This window comes from Camelus dromedarius, chromosome 11 (assembly GCF_036321535.1).
Source record: "Camelus dromedarius isolate mCamDro1 chromosome 11, mCamDro1.pat, whole genome shotgun sequence".
NCBI lineage: Eukaryota > Metazoa > Chordata > Mammalia > Artiodactyla > Camelidae > Camelus > Camelus dromedarius.
The window spans coordinates 37,759,580-37,782,619 of record NC_087446.1 but is presented as its reverse complement, the minus strand read 5'-3'; the positions used below and the strand labels follow the sequence as shown (position 1 = coordinate 37,782,619).

General features: G+C 41.3%; 1 protein-coding gene across 3 annotated transcripts in view; it reads right to left on the bottom strand.

Annotated features, from left to right (window-relative positions):
• Positions 1–4,142: 4,142 nt before the first annotated feature.
• TXNRD1 (thioredoxin reductase 1) overlaps positions 4,143–23,040 on the bottom strand; it is a 73,354-nt gene continuing 54,456 nt past the window's right edge. For all 3 annotated transcript variants that reach the window (XM_031462884.2, XM_031462886.2, XM_031462885.2), the window contains exons 12-15: positions 19,814–19,921; positions 17,592–17,687; positions 14,118–14,252; positions 4,143–6,074 (exon numbers count right to left, since the gene is read on the bottom strand). In XM_031462884.2, coding sequence (XP_031318744.1) covers positions 6,012–6,074; positions 14,118–14,252; positions 17,592–17,687; positions 19,814–19,921 — 402 coding nt within the window. In that variant the 3' untranslated portion in view covers positions 4,143–6,011. The remainder of the gene's footprint in view (positions 6,075–14,117; positions 14,253–17,591; positions 17,688–19,813; positions 19,922–23,040) is intronic.

Here is a 23,040-nt window from a genome sequence, read left to right as displayed (position 1 = left end):
GACTTCAACTCATATTCATCCCCTCTTGCTCTCGGACCCCACCATGCCGGACTTACAGTCATTCCCCCAAACATCCAAGGTATTCTCTGCCTCAGGGCCTTCACACTCGCTGACCTCTCTGCCTGGAATGCCCCTTCCCCTGGGGTCTCCATCACCTCCTTTGAATCTTCAGTCAAATGTCACCTTCTCAGTGGGGTCTTCCCTGACCACCTGAATTAAAATTCCCCTCCCCACGACTCACACCCCATCTGCTTCCCTGCTTATATTTTTCTCATCACCATCTTACATTCTATAGAACTAACTTACTTACATACAAATTTATATATACTTATATATATGAAAAGATTTACTATATAGTATATTCTAATATACTATAATATAGTATATAGTACATTATAAGAGTATATATTTATATACATATATGCTCTCAATGCTTTATGGGTAACGATTCATAGATATATATTTATAAGTATATACTTAAATATACTTATGTAGTTATATATGCTTACAAATACATATTTATATACTTTTTTCATATATTTATAAAAAGATTTACTATAAAGAATTGGCTCATGCAAGTATGGAGGCTGAGAGGTCCCATAATCTGCCGTCTGCAAGCTGGAGACCCTGGAAAGAGGTGGTGTAGTTCAGTCTGAGTCCAAAGGTCTGAGGCCCAGGAACACCAAGGGCAGGAGAAGATCGCTGTAGCAGCGCAAGCCATCGGGTAGAAGAGCCCAATTCTTCCGCCCTTCTATTCAGGCCCTCAGTGGATTGGATGGTGCCCTTCCACATTGGGGAGGGCAAACCACTTTACTGAGTCCACTAATTCAAATGTTAATTTCATTCAGAAACAAGCTCAAGACACACTCAGAAATAATGTTTAGCCAAAGGTCTGGGCATCTTGGGATCCAGTCAAGGTGATGCCTAAATTAACCACCACAGTGTTCGCTTACTTTGTATTCACTCTGCCTTGGTGTAAGGAGCATTCCATCACTTCGTTTCTGATCTCTTCACCCACTTAGTAAACACTCATCCAGGGCGCTGCTTCTACAGTGACGAGACAGGCTCTGTGCCTCATTTTCCTGACAGACAAGAAGGTATCCCCATCACACACGCAGGGAGGCCAGCACTGAGGGCTCTGATGCCTCACTTCAGGTTAGTCTGCGTGCATCTCCTGCACACCTACTGTGGGCCAACCACAGGCCAAGGAACATCTATTGACTTTTTTCAGAGTTGACACATGCTACACCATGTCCTTCAATTTCACTGCAATCCAGGGTGTGCTTACACGGCTAGGTGCACTAAAAGATGTGGGAGAATTTACAAGGGAGACGGTAGCAGAACAAAGTAGTAACATGTTGTGGAAAAGTATATAGTTGGAAGTCAGGTGGCTTCTGGTCTCTGCTGTTTAGCTGTTTAACCTTGACCTTGATGTTGACTAGGCAGCTTCAACTGTCCAGCCTTCAGTTTCTGTGTCCGTAGATGATCTTGGAGGAGCTGACCTCCCTTTCTAATCTCAAAGCCTACGCAATAGTGCCTGAGAGACGAACAGCTGCAGTAAGGTTGTTCAGTGGCAGGATCACGCCCAGAGATGGCCAGGGGACCCAGAAACACCCCAATCCTGCTCTGCTCAGCTCCTCCTGAGACTCTAAGGCGTGTCCAAGGAGCAACATATGGTATTGACACCACAGGATGTCAGCAGGAAAGATTCTGCAGTAAAAAACCTTGCTTCTTTAGAGTGAATTTCAAATTAAAAAAAAAAATTGTTTTAAGTTATTTTCTTTTTCTACATAAAATCTTTTGAAATGTTAAGTTGAGTGCTCTGATTTAAAGTGGGTTTAAGGAAAGAGGCTGCTTGTTCTGTGACTTCTCTCTCCACCTCCCACACATCCATTATCTCCTGCTGTGTCACAAACCAACCCAAAACTCAGTGCGTGTCCAGCCCATTCGGAGATCTTGTATCAAGGATGGAATCATGGTGGGTGGACAGGAAAGGCCTTCTGCTGTATTCTTTCTCTTTTGAGTCTGGTCTCCTGGCTCCTTAAGTGAAACCTCGATGGACACATTCCTGTTCCCGGCATCTAATGATCCAAGGTGCCACTTCCCCGCCCTTTTAAAGCTATATGAAGCACTACTGAATAGATGCAAACAATATTTGTTAAAAACAAAACAAAACATAAATAATGACACAACAAATGCCCAAGTTCTCCACCTGGGTTAGGAAAGAAGCCTTCAGGTCCTGGTTGCTCCTTCCTGACCGCAGTCTCTGCTCTACCCTCTTAGGTAACCACCAGCAGCTGCAACTCCATGTTCTTCATTTTGAACTTGCATTCTCTTGCTCGCCTTATGCTTCTATCCCAATTGTCCATCTAAACACATACACAGATAGCTGAGTTTTCCTGTTTGTGTACATACTGGAATCACACTGCAACACTCCTTTGACTTTGTCACTCAGTACTGCTTCTTAAATCATCCGTTAAACATATTTTGCTACTGCTTTCTGTTACATGGATACAGCATAATTCACCTGTCCATTCCTGTGCTGATGAGTACTTGAGTTGTTTCCAGCTTTTGTTTTTCACTCTGTACTAACAGTACCGTGTCTTTTGGTGCATAGATGTACATTTGTGCGTGAAAGAGCTGGTCACAGGGTGTGCACAGGTTTTTTACTTTACTGGGTCATGTCTAACCATCTTCCATGATTGTACCAACGTACACTCCTGACAGCAATAAAGATGTTCCACTTGCACATCTTTGCCAACATTTGATGCTGTCAGACTTAAAAATCTGCAATATAAAGGGTAGGAAATGGTGTCTCACAGCAGTTTAATTTGCATTTCCTCACCCAGTGAGGTAATGCCCTTTCTGACATTTAAGGTTCCTGACATTTAAGGTTCCTGACATAAGAGAAATGAACTGTATCCCGAAGTGGCCATCTCTGACAGCCCCGAGTCAAGGGGCAAAATTTTTTCATACCTCTGTAGTGCGCTTGCGGGCTTTGTGCTAGACATGCAGCACACAGAGGTGAAGAACCCTAGTTCTCTAGGGATGGGTTCATGCAGGGTAATCTGAAGTGCTCCAGAGAAAATAGTCCTGTGGAGTACAGGCAGAACGAATCCTGGCTGGAGGCAATCCAGGGTAGGGAGGTTAGGAGCAGAGAGCAGGTGTGGCCAGAATGGGCAAGTGAAAAGAGGTCAGCAGTGCAGGTGACAGGCCGTGCCTGGCAGGGGACTATGGGCCTTTGGAAAACCCCGAGGGCTTGGGGCAGGGGAAGTCTGAGCAATAAAATCCTGACTATAGTGTGGAATTAAATTGGCAATGGGAAGACTAGTTCGAAAAAGTTCTAAAACATCTCAACATCTCAGACAAGGTGTTTATGAATCATGTGGACAACACTGCTCGACGGCACGTGAACAAAGATGAGACGCCAGGAACTGAGTCTGCTGCCCTGAAAGCCACTAACCTTCAGGATAAACGGAGGCAGTACACCAGATGGGCCTCCGATGGCACAGACCGACCTCGGGCTGCGAGAACGTGCCATATCACTAACCAGCTGTGCAATCCTAAGCGGAGTTCTACCCCAAGCTGGCTTCTCCATCTCTAGGTGGGTACAGGAGCACTTACTGAGGGCTGTCGTGTGACCGGCACGCACTGCAGGGACATGCATTTACCGGCACTGTTAACATGCTGCAATTACTCAGGGCGGAAAAATCTTGGAGGTTTTTGGTAAGAATTACCACAAAATAGGAGTTTCTACTTAACAACTGACACAAGAGAATGCAGTGCACGTGAGTGAAAAATCTGTGTGTGACAATCGACGTGAAATACTTTCTGAACCCCCAAGCATGTTCCTGACCCGGTCCAGGGAGAAAGGCAGGCTCACCCTACCCCCTCGCAGTGCTGCGGGGGATGGGAGGCTTTGACCAAGATTTACAGGTCAACTTAGGACAAGCTGGAAAATGGAATCTGAAAAGCCAACGCTGCTAAAATGTAAAGCTCAGCACGGCGACCCCTCCAGACAGCACGCGTCACTGGAAATACCCAGCGGCGAGGTCTCACACTCGCCAACACGAAGCCGGACGGCCGCAAGGCTCTCGGGCAAAAAATTCCAAGCCCCCCGTTCAATAACAAGGCACACAGGGTGGATATTAATACCTTTTTAATGTTTCACATTGTTTTCTTCAAAAGACTTTTAACAAAAATACATGGAATTTAATACGGGTTTTGATACAGTGGACAATTACAGAGAAGAAGTCGATAAGGTGTAATCCTCCTTGTGGGGGCAGAACGTTCCATTCCACTAGGAAGACAGGATCACAACATGATTAGGCATGATCATCTCACACTGCCTTGTTCTGACTTCAGAGCCTGGCAGACTCGGAGAAAAAACAAACTAAAAAAAAATAAATAAAACTGCACACAGTCAGCTGCCTCGACCCCCACCCCCTTTTCCTTCCCCATTCTCTCCACACAGGTGGACGGGATGAGGCATGAGGCAGAGCTGTGCGGCAGACAGGGTTAGGAGCTCTGCTGACCAAACAACGGGCAGAAGCAAGAGTTCCCTGAGGTGACTGGAAATGTACTTTGAATCAACCACTCAGTGCTGAGAAACACACACAGAGGGGAAGGGAAAAAAGGAGCTTCAAGAACTGCTGGGGGGAGGCCCAATGTCCACGGCAGGCTTAAAACCCAGCTTCTAGAGCGAAAACGGCCTGACATACCCCGCAGTCAGCACATTTAGCAAAAAATCTGTAACTGCAGAGGTAATAACTCTCTGTGGTAATACAAGTTGGAATGCTAGCAGAGCAGAAACACTTGTGCCAAAAATACCACCCCGGGCAGTTATTCATTCAATAGAAAAAGTCAAAACATTTAGGTTTTAAATGAAAATCCTTCACATCCACCTGTGCTCAAAAATAATAAGTTATGATATTAACAGCTTCCTTTAAAAAAAAAGTAATTACCACAAAAGAGTGAAATCATTTAAGTGTGGAAAGACTTATTTTTCCTATGAATCTAATTCTTAGGGATAGATACGTAACACATACACATAAGACAGACAAGCTGTGATACTCTGCGTTTCTAGCCTAAAGCAAAAGCCACCCACCGAAGTTTCAAACACGTGAAGTGTTTCCATTGCAAAAGACCTCAGCTCACTTAGACCAGCACACAATGGACTAAATAAAGACATTTATTGTTCTTCCCCATTTCAGGTGTACATCTGCTTCTGTGACAGATGACGGTGGAAAGCACAATATGCCACCAAGCTCCGTGCAGTGGAACAGCAATTCCAATAGGCTGGCCATGCAGCCATTTCCTTTTCTAAACAGAACTAAAAATAAAATCAGTGTAGCGCAAGGGGGCAAATTTGGCCAATCGTAACTTGACTTGTTTTGGGCATGTAACTCCCTAGGGAGCCACTGCAGACAGGCCAGCCAAGCAAAATACCACATTTGGGTCCCTGGGCGGCTGTTTCTCATGGGACAAGCCTATGAGCCCATCACACCTTCCCAGCAACGAGCCACCTCATCTCCACACTGAAGCCAAAAGCAGGAGAAAGATTGACTGCTAACATTTTTTCGTCTCTAGTATCATTAACATCTTGGAGAAAAAAACGAAAAAAAAACCCAAAAAACAAAAGCCAATCAACATTAGAAAGCTTGACAATGTAGATAAGAAAGCCCACAAAGGAAAGGCCATGCGAAAACTGCTTCGACGGTTCCATCACCGCCCACCGCACGGGCTTGAGGCTGGTGACTTCATGGGCGCATCTCTCCGATGCTCACCGAATGTCAGTTTCGAGTCCATCATGGTGACCCCAGTGTGATGCTGTCTGCCTTCCACCCACCACCTGCTACCCATGAGATCCAAGGGGGCTTCAGGAGTGTAAGCACAGGACAAGCAGGTGCTGAAGCCCAGGAACCTTCCCCAAAAACCTCGCCTTGGATTTGGGCAAGAAACACAGGAGTGGTTTAGAATCTTGGCAACAGCATCCACACTGGGGCTTAACCTCAGCAGCCAGCCTGGAGGATGCTTCCCCCAGAGCGCTTGGTCACCGACAGTGTCGTGAATACCTGCAGGGGGGGAGACAGCATGAGATTTTCAGACATCTGGGCAAAGGTTACCAGGGAGTAGTTCAGACAACACCATACATATTAAGAATGACTTGGATGACTACTTAAAATGAATGAAACAGAGAAGTAATATGACCAAGGATATCTGCAATTTCCCCAGAGGACAAAAGGAGAGGAGCATCTTAAAACCAAGGTGAGAGAGAGGGAAAAAATCTAAGTTATATCTAATAAAGCACTTATTAGCATGAGGTAACTAAAACAACATCACCCCACTTGCTTGTCAATTCTCTAAAAGAAACGCATCCTGAAATATTCTAGGTACAAAGAAGGAGTAAAGAGTATGATGACAAACACCCTTGTGTCCACCCAGCTCAGGGAGCTGTGTAACAGGCTTGGAGCCCCACACGAGTCCCTTCCTGATCACCTCTTCCTCCTGGCCCTCTAACCAGTGCTTAACCACCTCTGTGCATTTCTACCTGCTTTTCTTTGTAGGTTTTTAAAAACTTTATATACAAACGGCAAGATGACATACATACTCTTCTGCTACCTGCTTTCTTGGCTTAATACTGTATTTCTGTGATTTAAGCATACAGACACAAATAGCTCTAATTCTTCCTTTTTTCACTGAATTGTATTTGATTACAATCCTATACTACACCATATAGAGTATAGTGTACATACTACAGCATTCAATTACTCAAATCATGAATATATTACAAATTACATAACAGGGCTCCTTTTGCTGGCCATTCAAGCTATAGCCGATATGCTGTGACATTCCAGTACGTCTCCCTGCTCCCAGACCTAGAGGCACAACGGCTGACTGGGAGGGCAGGTGCAACTTTGACTTGGCTGCACTTCCAAAGTGCCTGACCAACTGCTACTCTCGTTTGCAGTGAATGACAAGTTCTCCTTGTTTCACATCCTTGAGAACATTTGGTCCTTGTGGACTTACAGCCTTACCATTTTAGGTGACCTTGACTTGCTACTATTTAGCATGGCCTCTACAAATAAAAGGGGGGTTCTCAAACCTGTTCACAAGGATTAAAATACACAGAAATGACAGACGGAGGGTACGGCCCAGGAATCCCATGTTTAACAAGAGTCCCAGGTAATTCTAATGCAGGATGCCTGAAGACCACATATTAGAACTTCTTGTTGGAACACCAGCGTAGGCAACACGCTGTGAGTTCACTGCAAAATCCAAAGCCGAGAAGTCTGCTGCACGCTGAACTAACCGTCAGTTGCTCAGTTTCATAGTTTCACCAAACAGGAAACCTGCAGCTCTCCTGCAGTTCATCAGTAACCCTCTACTGGCCAGACCCAGAGGGCACCTTGCAGTTTTGATTCTGCAGCCTCTCTGCAGCATTTCTTGCTGCTGAGCTCACTGACCTTTTAAGAACTCTTTCCTTTTCTTGTTTCCGTGAGAGCTCTCTTTTCTGTTTCCTTCTTTCGTGGCTACTCTTCAGCCCGATCATAGGGATGTGCTGCTGAAACACCACTTCCCCCTGGCCCTTGAGGTGGCCAGATCCCCCAGGTGAGCTGGCTGCAGACCCAGGTACCTCATCTACTTACTCCAGTGCGTTGCCAAGTCCTGCCGCCGTCCACGTGTGCGCGGCACAAGCAAGGCCAGGAAGCACTGCCCTAGGGTCCCGGCCTTGACTCTCTCCCTTTTCAAGCGATGGATTCGCAGCCTTTCCAGCCGCTGTGTCTCTCCTGAGCTCCAAGCCAGTGAGACCTGACCAGCACCTCTGGGAAGATGACACTTTCAAATCGAACGCTGTCCCGTACTGAACCCTTTACCTTCCTGTAATCCATCACCACTTCTTGGTTGCTCAGGTCACGCATTTGGAATTAATCCTTAATTCTTCTATTTGTATTACTGCTGATATATCACCAACTAGTAAGTTTTAGATATTCTGCTTCTTTTTTGTCAAATCTGATCCTCTTTGTGTTAACACTGACTGAACTACTGTGAAATTTTTGTTCATTTCCAAAACACACGGTTTCCTCACCCGTGAGGACCTCCTGTGTAGCCCATACATTATATGTTCCTGTCCTCCTGGACGAGGATGTGGGGGCCAGGGGCTTGCTCTGGCCAAGAACACGTGCAGAAGTGGGAAGCATCACTTCTAAACAGAAGCTCAATGTGCTTCTCTGACACCTCCTGTCCCCTGCCATTCAGCCAGCAGTGACCCGGGGAGAGGCCGCCCCATCAGCGGGCCCTGGAGTGATGACACATGGAAGCTGAGCCACAGCTGGTCCTCAGTGGCCACAGAGCACCGCGAGTAATAAACGTTTGTTTCTACAGGCAAAAACCAAAACAAAACCAAAAATGCCACCCACGCTGACCATCGACTTGCTCAGGCATGAAAACACAAAAGGGCTTTGCGCTCATTCAATTAAGTTCAGAAACTTATATGGTAACTGAATACAATTAAGACTTCAAGCCAAGCATCTCTGGCCACACGAAGTGAACTGAAGGGTAACCCTGGTGAGATTCTACAGTGTCCACCTGTCCTGCTCCAAGCGAGGCTGACCTTCTGGAGCCACTGAGTGTCTCACTGACACAAGAGGCCACGGCATATTTGGGAGAGGCCTTAGTAGAAGCAAGACTCACTGAGTGCCTGCACCATTGCTGGCACACCTGGACACCTGGACAGACTTTCTGGTCAGCTGAATCTCTTCTTTCTGAGAAATAACTGGTTTCCTAGTTTTCTATACAAAGAGGAAATCAAGGCCACTTGATATATACAGGCCAAAGCAACCAGAATCAGCATCAGAAATACTTGTGAATTAAGGAGGAATGAAACAGAAAGAAATCCTGCCCTAGTTCAGCCTCAAAGCAGGGACCAAAGCCTTCTTCCTTTCTATATACCAACACATCAGCAGCACCTCAACAAAGTCAGACCCAAGTAATAATGGCTAGTATCTTAACACATTTCAAGTATGAACCCAGAAGAAAATATATGAACAATTCACATCCAGAAAAATAATAACTATAAGAGTTTCATCCTCGTTAACAAAGATATGTAAAAATCCTTGAGTCAGTTATGCTTTTCATATTCAGTAAAGAAAAATTTACACTGAATTTTGCAAGGTTTTCATTAGCACTCAAATTCAATGCTGATGACATTATAAACCAGTACAAGTCTTTTTTGAAAAGCAAGTAAATTCCTCTGTTTAAAAGATGCATGGCTGTGGATGGGGACAGAAAGACAATGTGCGACGATGGAAACAGCTGTGTTAGGGTGATGGCATCACGGGCAATTTAAAATTCCATCAGATATGCTCTCTGTTCAGTTTTTTTAAAGGAAGAAAAATAATGAGCCAGGGAATACATTAAAGCAAGTTTCAGGTTTGTGAATTTGCAAGCTTAAAAGTTTTATTCCTCAGGAATTTAGGAAGAGAAATTGTAGGACATGTGGACAGAAAACTAAACCCATCAAAAGAGGGAAACAAATTAAGGACAAAAAAAAAATAGCTCTTATCTAATTTTCTTACACTGAAAACACACTTGATGTTAAAGAGATGGGAGAAGCCAAACTGTTATTACTGATTAGTCTAAATGGAAAAAATGGGTGGCGGAGGGGGTATGTGTGTGTGGTCAATTCTTACAAAGATTTTCTCTGCACGCAGCTGCTTTAGAATTTTCATAAACACACCATTTTAAAAAATGAGCAGAGGCAGCCCCTTCACGCTTTTCTATCCCAACACACACAACACTCACAGAAGGTCAAATGCTGCACAAATGCCTTGGCAGGCTCGGATGCCGCATCTCCATCTGCAGCACCTCCTCCCAGCCTCGCAAGACCCCTCACTGGAGACTGTGATTATGCTGACTATTAATAAAACAGAACTTGTGATGTTTGGCATAAAATTCATTTTATGGCATGCCACAGGGCCTTGCTCTTTCTTCTTGAGCTATTATTTTCTGCCCTACAAATAAACTTGATTAGTTGAAATTACTACTCAAAATAATGCATAATCAGTTTCCCACTCAATTATTAATGCTCAGGCATCCAGAATAAATTTTCACCATACTATCTTCACACTGAATAATGCTAATGCATCACTGATGCCCCAGGCCCCAAGACTCCCCCTCGTGTTGACACCAAGGGGCTTTCAGTCAAAACAACACTGGGCTCTCTTCCTCCTACAGCAACTCCAGAAGGAAACTCTTTGGAAATTATTGTGCTCAAAGTCTCCAATGAAGAATTTGTCAACCTCTGTAAGTAATTACTTCTCAGAGCCAAAGGCTGTGCAATCGCCTGGGCTATTTTGTCAGAATGGTGGTTAAGTGTTCACTCAATGATTCATTCTGCAAACCACCTACAACTGGCCCGGGAGCTGTGGCTACTTCTGAGCACTTTAAAGCAGTGCTCAGGACCAGTTTTTAAATTATTATTGTTTCTAATCCAACCAATGGACTGACATTTGTGAAATTCAATCAAATGAATAAGGAAAATGAACTTTTAAAAGGCATATGAAATGAAAAATCAGATTTTCTATTACTGTATCAGATATTGTCAAATTATCCCTTAAGTTTCTAAACTTTTCTTTTTCATTTCCTTCCTTATCTCATTATGGATTAGTAGCAAACATTCTGTGGACTGCATTTTGAGTGGTGCCCTATACAATACAAGGTTATTTGCTATAAACAAAGCAAAACAAACAAACAAAACAGTGGATCCAGTAGCATACCCAATTACATCCTACGCCAGTGAGAACCCAGCATTTAGCAAGAGTGTCCCTAAAATTCTCCTACCAGTCACATTTCACTTTCCCTCCATCAAGCAGCTTTAAGAAAGATTTCCATAGTCAGGATTTTGTCAGAGAAGTCTTTGGTTTTTCAAAGTCTAGTTTCTAAGCCAGTAGCTCATAATCAGGAGGTAAAAGAAATCACCAGAGGAGCTTTTTCAAAATACACATCCTTCCTCCACCTCCCCTCCCCACAAAATGCTGTTAATGATGACCCTTCAGTCAAGCCACATCTTTTGTAATGAAATATCCGGGGGAACACCAGCTAACAGATGCAGTTACTGGACATCTACCAAAGGCCAGGAGCTGCCCTAGTCACTTTCCGCAGAGCATGGCTCCCTGACCCTGCGAGTCACATCCTCTCCCCGTCAACACCCGACAGGGAGGAGTGGGGAAGCTGAGTATCATCCATAAGGTGTGGGGAAGCTGACTGCTTGAGTTTGAATCTCGGCTCTGCCACTTTCCAGCTGGCAAGTTACTCAACCCTTCTGTCCCCAGTTTCCCCACCAGTCGAATGGAGATGCTACTGCAACGTTCCTGGTGGGGTTCCTGTAAGGACTACATAAGACAACACACAGAGGGAGAGAGCAGACTCCTGATACACAGTAAACCCTCACAAACGTTGGCGCTCCTGCCAGGTGGCTCCCCAGGAGTCCCTCTTTGTATGACTGCTTCCTCCTTCAAGCGGCAAAAGGGAACCATTCAGCTCTCCCCTCTCCCCACTTCCGAACAGTGGGCAAGTCCCATCAACGCTACCTCCTATTCCTCCCTCTCAAATATATCTAAGTCTCTGGACATCCACTGCCACTCCCCTAGTTCAGGCACCCAGCACCTCCTCCCCTGTCTCCAGATGTGCCTCCTCCAGCCCATTCTCCATGGCGGCGGGGCCAAAGTAATTTCTCTCAGGAATGCTTCAGACCCCATTCCCCCTGCTTCCAAACTCTCAGCTGAATTGCTGTGGCCCCAAGACAAAGTCAAAATACCCTGTCTTGGTTTACAAGGCCATGATCTTCCCACCTAACCTACTTCTCCAGCTTAATTTTTGTTGTTTTTTTTTTAATCTTCCTGTAAGCTCTTCAAGCAACAGCAATGTTGAGGGCCTTTCAGTTCCCTGAAGAAGCCATGATCTCACCCACAGAGTTCTTCTATTTGCTGTTCCCTCTGCCTGGATAACACCAATGCCGCCTTCTCGGCTTTGCAAGAACCACCCCCCTCACCCCCAATTATCCTGCCACAAACATTTTATATGTACCTTGATCCCGGGATTCCCAACAGTGAACTGTATCTGGCATTTCCTCATCTGTCTCCCTGCTCTGCATCACGGCTTAAATCCCCACTGCTCCCCCAGCGCCCAGCACAGTGCTAGGCACACAGCTGCACAACAGATGTGCACAGAGAGTGAGAAAATAGCATCCAATTTTTCAATTTCATTCATCAGCCACCAGCTTGGAAAAAAAGAAAAGGCAAAAAGCCCTATCAAAGGAATGGAACATTCACCTCTGAGCTTCAAAGTCATAAGAGAACCAACAACTGGAGATACACAGCAGCAAAAACCTAAGAAGGGTTCTTGTAGTGCCAGGCATAGCACGGGGAGCAGGCCTCTGGCTGACCTCCCTGCAGGCCCGGGCTTCAGGAAGACGCCTGCCTCTTCCCAGCATCGCTCTGCCCAGCCGGCAGCTGCACCCCCGCCAGAAGCTGCCGCACTCACCAAGCACACATCAGCCTCTTAATCAGCCCATTTGAGAACTGAATTCAGGTTAAAAAATCACACTCACACACCCAAGTTGGGAAGTTAGGTTTTTATCCATGTTGGAGAGGACTTGCTGTTTTGAAGTATCTTAGGCTGCCATCTAAACATTTAAATATACTCACTGCTGTGGGTTGAATTAAGTCCCCCAGAAAGATGTGTTCAACTCCTATACCCTGGTATCTGTGACTGTGACCTTATTTGGAAATAGTGTCTTTGCAGGTGTAATCAAGTTAAAAAAGTCTTGCTGGATTCGTGTGGGCCCTAATCCAATGACCGATGTCCTATATCAAGAGGGAAATTTCAGCACAGACACAAGGAGACAAGGCCACGTGAAGATGGAGGCAGAGCCTGGAGTCACATATCTACAAGCCGAGACTGTCACGACTTGCTGGCACCCCCAGAAGCTGCGGCAGCAAGGAAGGAAGGAGTCTTCCACAGGGAGCGCCGTTGGAGGCAGCACAGCCCTGCCAACACCCCGAATGCAGACTTCAAGCCTCCAAAACTAGGAAAGAATAAATTTCTGTTGTTTTCAACCACCCCATTTTTGGTACTTTGTTACATCAGCCCTAGGAAACTAACACACTGTTTTTTTTTAAAAAAATGAACTGGCTCCTTCCCTAGGCAGACAGTCTTAGTCATCACACTGAATAAAAGACTAATTACATGTTCTTTAAGAGATTCTTAAAATCTATTATTCTCTTTTCAATTTTTATGTTATTTTTTTGAAACTTAGTTTTACTTCACAAAAACAAAACCAAACCACACACACACACACAGAGTAGTTTCCTAGTCACTAAACAGATGCATATTAATATAGAGAAGGACACACACTATCCCTAATCAGAGAAAAGGCAAAGCAAAAGGAAGTGAGAACACTTTCCAGGGCTACAATGTTCAGCTCCATACTTAAGCCTCCTGATGAGACACCTCCTCCCAAACTCCAAGTTCTCCAGCGTAGACACACTTTGGGTTTACAATCCCTCCTTAGTGGTATCACAACATTCAACTCTTGGATGAGCCCTGACAGGCATGAAGAAACACTGACACCCAGAGGCCCAGACTAGTCCAGTTCCAGCTCTTGATCTTTTAAAAAGCATCACTTTGAAATCTCATTCTTTGATACCAAAAGTTAAAGAGGTACACATCATTTAGCCTCCAGGTGGCTCTAGGATGACTAGGATTTATGCTGCTGACTATGAATGACATTATTAGCTAATTGCCCCCAAAATAATTTAGGAGGCCTGAGAAATGTAAGGTTTAAGGCACATCTCTATAAATCACTCTCATCATTTTTATCACTGAATAGCATGGCAATACTATCCAGTTACTAGGAAGGAGAAACATTGGGAAGAGGAAAAACTGCCCCTAAAGACAAGACCTTCTTTCGAGGTAGTCTCCATCACTAATAAGCTGTAAGGTGGTCGAAGCAGCTCAGGAACAGTAGGAAGAACAGCAGAATCCCAGATCTGCCCCCTGTAAGCTGGGTGATGCTGTCACTTTTAAACAGAGCTATCGAAGTGTGGGCGACCCACCTCTGCGCAGACAGGGTGGATGCCGATGGTGCTGTCCAGCTGATCTTTGGTCAGTCCGCACTTGAGTGCTGCTGCGAAGCCCTGGGTAACTTCCCCAGCATTTGGACCCAGCATGTGGAAGCCGACAACTCGTTCCTGAGATATAAAAGAGTAATACAATTACATGGATTTCTTCCCCTTAACTGCCTGGAATATCCTCCCAGTCTAATCTAAAAATCCCACTCAGAAATGGCCAAAGACTTATATTAATGTTTGCTGCTAGAAGCTGTTTTGGGTGAAGATACTCCTACACGGGCCAATAGAGAGCCTGGTGGTCACATCAAGAAAGAAGAGGCAAGAACCAGCCACGAGTGACGATAAGGAAAAACATGAAAAGCAAAAATGTGGGCCCCCCCATCTCCTCCATTTGGCTGTATCAAAGCCCCAAATAAACTACCTGTGATAGCTGTAACATTTAAGAGCAGTCATTCAAATTAAAAAATCATTTATACTAAGGTTTGGGGGTAGATAGCACAGACTTAAGACCCTTCTAATGTGAAAATAGTTTTGAAAGCAAGAGAAAAACATCTGGCAACCCTGAAATACTGGGGTGGGAATTACTCTGGATAAATCTAAGCCCCAACCTCAGGCTACCTCTGCCGAAAGCAGGGAAACCTGATGCATTCCCCTGTGCAGACTCTGAGAGCCAGCTCTGAGCCAGACTGTCCAGCCCAGTCCCTTCATAATAGATGAGGCAGCTCAGGCTGTGAGGGGCAAGGCCAAATCTAAGGTTCAGCAGCTCCCTGGAAACCATCAGGAAGGTCATGTGCATGACATATTCCACTCTAGACTCTCACATTATTCACCCTGACATTCAGGGTTTGAGTATAGGGATAAACAAAGCGTAACTATAATAGCTCTTAAAATATACTAGATTTACATGCAATAAATGGACAAATCTCCAAAAATGAGATTTTAAAAAAAGGTGCAGGCTTCTATTTAGCTAAGGATACCCCTCTTCTTTAAACCACAACGTATGATGTTTATGGATACATAACAGGCAGCAAATAACACAAAAATATGAACAGGTGAGACAGTCCAAACTGAGGACAGTGCTGCGTCTGGGGTAGGGAAGGCAAGGCGGGTGAAGCACCAGGAGGAGGGAAAGGACCACGCAGGCACAGGCCAGCGGTTAACAGCGCGGGTTCGACTTTGCCTAGCACTGAATTCCTGCTCTGCCATTAACTAGCAAGTGCCCGGGCACAACTGCTCAGCTTCCACATGCTTCAGTTTCCTCATCTATAAAACGGGGGTAAGAACAGCACATACCTCATAAGGTTGTGTGAGGACTAAATGAATTTGTACGTGTCGACCACTAAGTAGGGCCTGGAACACAGCAAGCACTAATAAATAGAGGCTATTACAAACTGCCTCTGTGATGGTTTCTCTCTTCTAAGAGGAAAGCTCTGATACAAATATAGGAAAATGTTACTATTCACTGAGTCTGGATGGTAGGTATTTTCCCTATCTCTGAATGTAAATTTTAAATATTTCATGTAAAAATAGAATAGCATACAAAAAGAATAAAAGCCTAGCAAGTTAAACACTACTTAAAACCCAGCACATCTATACACTGTGAAGTGAATGACTCGGAATGAATAAAGCATGCCTCAAGGAAGGTCAAGTTCTAGAAGCACGCTTTTGTTCGAGATCACTATGACAAGCAATGGCAAGTACTCCTCTCTTCTATCTTTGTTTATGACAATAATTAACAACAGTACCATCCTACTTACAGCCTCAGTCATTTTAACTGAGTTTACTGGTAGTGAAAATTATTTTTCATATTATATAAAAAAATGCCATTTCATCAACTGACAGTAGTTTTAAAAAAAAGGACAAAAAAACTATACAATTAAATAGATTTGCTTGGTGTAAAGGAAACATTTGCAGTTTCATCGACTGTTACGTGCAAATGAAGTATCTCTTGCTGGATCCTTCTATCACAGTAGCATGGTGTCTAATGTATACTCATAAAAATGACTTTAATAAGACAATATAAAAAGAAAAGTCTCTACATAAAATTGTTCTTTAGGTCAACTTTGTATAGCTTGGTACAGGCTATCCTAGTACATTCATTTATTAAATGCATTTATGATGACCTTTTTTGTAGAGGATCCAGGTTTTCCTAGAATCCTGTGTTCTGTAAAAAGCAATCTGCAACTGTGCTGTCTAGAGCAGTAGTTTCTAAACAGAATATATAACTTAATTATATTCAAATCTGGAGATAAGAAAATGAGTTTATTAGGCTTTTAACATACAGGTTCCTTAGCATTGTTTATATTTTTACTGTTGGGGATACTTTTTTAAAAAGATCCTCAGCTATGTTAAAAATACCAATTCTCATGAGACTTAACCCAGATTAAGTGAGGGAGATCAAGAGGAACATACTTCTAGTTACAAAATGAGTCCCAGGTACAAAATGTACACTCTGAGGAATACAGTCAAGAATCATGTAGTATCTTCGTATGGTGACAGACGGTAACTAGTTACTGTGGTGATCATTTTGAAATGTACAGAAATATGTTACATACCAGAAACTAATACAGTGTTGTAGATCAATTATCCTTCAAAACAAACTCATGGAAGAAGAGATCTGATTTGTAGTTACCAGCGGTAAGGAGTGGGGAGAGGGGAACTGGGTGCAGACAGTCAAAAGGTACAAACTTTCAGTTATTAGATAAGTAAGTACTAGGGATGTAATGGACAACATGATTAACATAATTGACACTGCTGAATGTTATATATGAAGGCTGCTAAGAAAGTAAATTGTAAAAGTTCTAATCTCACACACACACACACACACACGCACACACACACGGATTCAATCCACAACATTTACAGAATATGTGCAGAGATACACACTTGTTCTGGGTTACAAGAGAAAATGGGGGCAGCAATCAGAAAAGTCTCAAAAAAACCAATGATTTATTCAATCACTTTGTAGGTCCAGAAACAAACTCTGTGAGGTCAAAGAGCTTGCCCACAGGCGTTCATTACTAGTTGTTGCGTGAAGCAGCGAGCAAATCTTAAAATCAGAACCCAATTAAGAGCTCTTCCCAATACAACTTTCTCACTAGTGCCAGCTGCTTAGGATACAAACTTGGGTAATTACCCCCGTTCTTTTCTTTTTTGTCATTATTTTTACATAGTCAATGGCGTCACTGGTCCCCTTTAACAAACACAAACAGTTCTCAAGTTTCCCTCCTGGTTCCTTCATTCAGTAAGTTCTGACTGCCTGTACACTATGTCCACTGCAGCAGGGAGTCAAGCAGTATCGTCACGGTCCTCACCTCAAATAATGTCCATAAAGCTGGGGAGACCGACAGGTAAAATACTAAAGGTATGCCGTGTGTATGTACCATGTGATCAAAACAGAGTTACACAGTAAGAACAAAATAAAATTAGTAGAAAGGATTAAATGAGAATGGCACTTACATTGTCTTTGATATTACAGACTATTTTTGCGTAACATTTGTTGTTATCTCTTGATGGAATGGTCCATTCCAATGGCCAAAAGTAACTATGATAAACCTAAGAAGAGAGCAGCACAATTTAGACCCATCGTCTTAAGGAGTAGCCTGTCAAACTCTAGTCATAGAGTGAAGATGGTGGAGGCCCTTTAATAAGTACTTTCATCAAACAGTAAAACTCATGAAATAAATAGGAATCTGGCCAAAAGATAAATAACTTTAAACTCATAGGTGACAAGCCCTTTCACTGTAAGTTCATCCCTTAATTACATCTCAAACTCAAAAGAGTAAACCTTATGTAACAACAACAAAGAGCAAGCAAATGAGAGGACGAAGCCATGTAATTTCTTGCTGTCTTGAATTTAAAAAAGAAACAAACACCAACACTATTCTCACAGGAATGACAACTTGGGCCAGAAACAATTATAGCAAGTATCTAGTTTTCTTGCTAAATATTTCCAAAGACATCCCCTCCTGTGGGATTATTCACCAAAGGTACAGAAGGAGGGAGGGAGGAAGGAAGATGGCAGACAGGAGGACACGCAGACGTCTGTATTGGTATTTCATAAGCTTAAGTCTTAAGTGACTGAAGAGAGGTTTTTCCTCCTCCAACTGCTAGCTTCAATTCAAAACATGTATGGTTGGTAGGATCTTTTAAAGAAATATTGATTCTGTAGACATTATGTAACATTCCTTTATGTTGTAATGAGGTGAATTTTTTTAATGTGGGTTGCAAAACTGAATGTATAGTATCACAGTGTCACAACCATTACACAGGGAAAAAAACAATTACAGAAATTACCCCCAATTGCTAACAACTGCTGTGTTACAGACATAGGCCTATGAGTAATTGTTTCCTATTTCCCTTATATTTTTCAAAATTTCTTCAACACAAATGTATTACTTTTATAATGAAAAATGCAAATTCTAATAAAACAAAAGCCAAAGGTTATGAAAAAAATTATGAAATATATATTAAGAACTTTAAAACCTAAATACCTCTTGATAGTAATCTATCCTCAGAAAATAATCAGAGAAACAGACAAATATAAAAGATGGTCATCATTCTACTCATAACGGTGAAAAACTGTAAATAATCCAATAAAAGAATGGCTTAACAAATTACTGTACAGCATCTCTCATTTTAAAAGATGGTGTTTTTAGGGGGAAATGCTTGTGATCCAACATTAATTTTAAAGTAGGACAGAAAACTGAATATAACTTAATCACAGTTAAAAATTTTAGATAAATGGACCTACACAAAATTATACATACAACATGACATATGAACTCATGAATTAAAATTTCCTTCTGAATATGTTCCTGATTTTTCAAATTTCCTTTGAGCATATACTATTTTTATAATCAGAAAAAAATGTTAATAATACGTTACTAATATACCAATATTACATGCTACTACTAAAGCATATAATAAAAGATATGTTAAGAAATTTAAACTAGACTTCTATATCACAAAATTTACTGATTCATAAATCTGGTCTTTTAGAAGAACGTTTTACTAGAAACTTTCTCCCCTAAATGGGTTAATACATAAGTCCCTTTGTGTGGTGTTATTTGTGTATATGAGAGTAGTTTATTTCATGCGCATTTTCCTTGACTATAGGATAAAAGGTGAGGGGCAAAAGTTAGTACAATTAGAGGGAAACAGAAGGTTCTACTAACTGAACAGGAGAAATGCAGGTACCTTTCAGTTTTCTTCCTTGTATTTTCCTGTATTTTTCTCATAGTAATAATAAAAAGAAACTAATAAAAGTGGTTTTAAAAAGTAGAACCAAGTATTACTGGATCAACTGATGAAACTGAAAACTGGAAGGTAGGTCAGATAAAGTACTGTATCAAAATTAAATTGTCTAAAAGTAGTAACTACACTGTGGTTATATAAGAAAATGTCCTGTTCATAGGAAATACACAGTGAAATATTTAGGGGTAAAAGGGTATTCAACTTACTCTCAAATGATTCAGGAAAAAGAAATACACACAGATGCAATGCACAGAGACAGACAAAGAGAGAATATGAAAAATATGAAACAAATGGGCAAAATGTTAGTAATACGTGCATCTGTATAATGGGTATATGGAAGTTCTTTCTACTGTTTCAACTTCTCTGTATGCTGGAAATTATTTTAAAGTTAGGGGGAAAAAAGAGTAGTAAAGAGTAGAATTTACCTCAATATTTTCTTCCCCAAATTTCTCCACAGCTTTCTCTTCAGAAAGACCACAAGCACCATATTCCAAAGGAGTAAATACAGTCGTTGGAACATTTTCATAGTCACACTGTTTGAAAATGGAGGAGAGTTATGACAGAAGAAATTATAACTCAAAAAAGTATATAGTTTAAAAAGGTTCAAAATTAGGAGAGGAAAGTAGGCTAATAAAAACCTACTATGCCAAGAATCATTAACTGATGCAATAAAGTTTTAGCAGAGGTTTAAAGTCTGTCAAGACTAGTCATGAATATATGGCTTATGTGGCTTCTCCATTGATCTACCAACTGATGTTAACAAGGATATACTTTTTCTCCCTTAAATTAAGCAGCCAAAACAATACTAGTGTACCCAATGCTGAAAGTCTCATATTATCAGTGGCAGAAGTTAACAGGTTATTGGAAAATCAATTAGGTAATACATACTAAGAGCCACAAAAACATGTTAAACTTTTTGGCCCAATAATCCCATTTTCAGAAATCTGTAATAATTTAATATACAGAAAAAGCTACATGCATTAATTGAGCAATGCCACAGTTCTCATCAATAGTGGCAATATTGGAGTGGCTTTAAAAACACAAATAAGGAAGTGGTTCTATAGTACATATTCCCAGTGTAACATTAAGGAGCCATTAAAATAATAATGATAATTTTTCTAAAGCATATTTTATGTTAATAGGCATGGATGACAAAACGGTTCTGAAGTCAAACAAGTTTGTAAAATGCTGTATTAAGCAAATAAACAGGTTTCTCAACTATCAGAATTCTCAGAGCCTTTAATATGCTGATGTGAATTGTGAAAATGTAATTACATAAGTGCCAAATATGTTTGTAAATGCTAAACCTACCCAGCCAAATCTGTACAGAGGTAAGTCGTTCTGCATTTAAAATATGAGAAATTCAATCAATTCTCGCTCTCTAAAATGGTAAAGTAAAATCTTTAAAATGTGCCTCCCTCTAGAAGTAGTATATAATCTTTTTTCTCTAAAATGAACACAAACCTTTGGAATTCTGATTCAAAAGTAAAGGTAGCCATCCACTTATTGCCATAACGGACCAGGTTTACTTCCTGCTTTAAACAGTTAGAAAACCAGACAAATATGCAACACATTTGCAGACACTGGATGGTAGGCAGGGCAGCACCGAGGAGGCTTAGGAAGGGCATCAATTTAGGAGTGGAACTAAATTAGGCCTAGATGAAAGCTTGCTGTTGACACACCCTAAAAAAGCTGAAAAGTAATTACACAAGGATAAAACTAATCCCATGTAACATAATGGGTTGCCAAAACAAAGTCCAACACTATATAAAGGAATTCAACAAAACTCAGCTCCCAACAATGTAAAATGCACAAAGTTCACTTCCATCCAAAGTAACGAAACACACAAAGGAGCAAGAATTCATGAACCAATACCAAGAGAAAAATGAATCAACACAGACACAGCAAAAGAGATGATGGGATACGCAGAGGACACTAAAAGAGGTTTTATAAATACGTTCTGCATATTCAAAGAGGTAAAAAAAAAAAAAAGAACCTGCTGAAGAGAGAAAAGGAAAATATATTTTAAATAAATAAAACTCAGAGATGAAAGAAACCACTTGAAGTGCAAACAACGCGGAATGGGATTTACAGCCCAAGACAGTGCAGAAGAAAGGATCAGTGGACTTGAAGACACTGCAATAGACTAAGAAAATGAAAAACAGAAATGTGAGTGAAAACAGAAAAATTAATTAAATGGTTAATTTGATGAAAAATTTCCAAATCTGATGAAAAACTATAAATATATAAACCCCCAAATCTTGACAAAAACACAAGCAAAATAATTACAAAGAAAAATAAGCCAAGGCATACAATAATCAAACTGCTAAAAAAACAGTGATAAACACAAAATCTTAAAAGGAACAAAAATAAAAATGATGGCATGGCATACTTCTCTTTAGAATCTGTGCAACCAGAAAACAATGGGCAAATTATTAAAATATTTAAATAAGCCCTGCAAATCCAAAATTCTATATTCAGCAAAATTATCTTCCAAAAAGCGAAGGCAAAATAAACTTGAGGAAAAAAGAAAAACCCAAAAGCCAAGGAATTAACCATGACGGTGCATACACTAAATAACTGTTAAAGGAAGTTCTTCAGGCAGAAAATGGTGTATCAAATAGAAATCTGGGTCCACATAATATGGTATTTTTTTTCTCCTTGGTCCCAATACTCAGTTTCCAATTGGTTTCAATGAACTATTGTGGCCTAGACCGCGAAATGTAATCCTTGTTTTTAATACTTTTATTTGGATAAAACATTTTGCAGTTTTCACAACAAGCAACTTAATGAATTTTTAGAATACAACCCATTCTCAAGTTGCAGATATGTGTACTATGGTTTCTCTACAGTTTCCATATAAAATGTTTTTATATTTACTGAAAAATTGAGTTAACTTACAAAGTACCTCTTTAAGTAATAATAAAGACGCTAACACTTGCTATTTGTAAACATAAAAGTATTTCAAGTGTTTGAGAGGAATTCTAAAAAGATCTAAGGGATGACACTGGTCCTTGGAGATGACAGCTGGAATGCCCATCATCACCCTGTGCTTTAAAGCTGGTACGTGTGTCAGAACACTTGGCTTTTTAAACAGCTTCGTGGAAAGCCCATCATCTATAGGCTGACTCAGTTTTACAGTCAGTTCTTTATCTGTTTTTGAAATGGTAATTTTTTTTTCATTCTTTCATTTATGTTTCAAAAAAAACAGAATATTTACTTTAGTTAGTGGCAAATACTTTTAGCAACTTTGAAAATGACTTTCATCATTACTAAGTGTTTAAGAAGATTCATTTAAATTTTTCCAATATATCTTCCACTTCATTTTATTTAGTAAAATATTAAATTACAGAGGTGCAGTATATTTTTTCAAGTCTTGAAACATCTTTTCTACCCTCATCGCCTATTCTTCTATAATCCATATTTCCCAAATCTTCCTCCTCTCTCAAATGATACATTTTCATGGTTAAGACAGCAGTACCTACAATGAGATGTGGACTGGATTTATGCCTTGACTGCCTCTGTGCACTGTGATCTTGGACAGCTACCTAATTTCCTGTAACTGTCACCAGTCTCCACAGCTGCCGAGGTGGGATAAGTGTGCACAACACTTAGCACATCAAACATAGCTGCTCTTTGTCCCCTTTGCTTC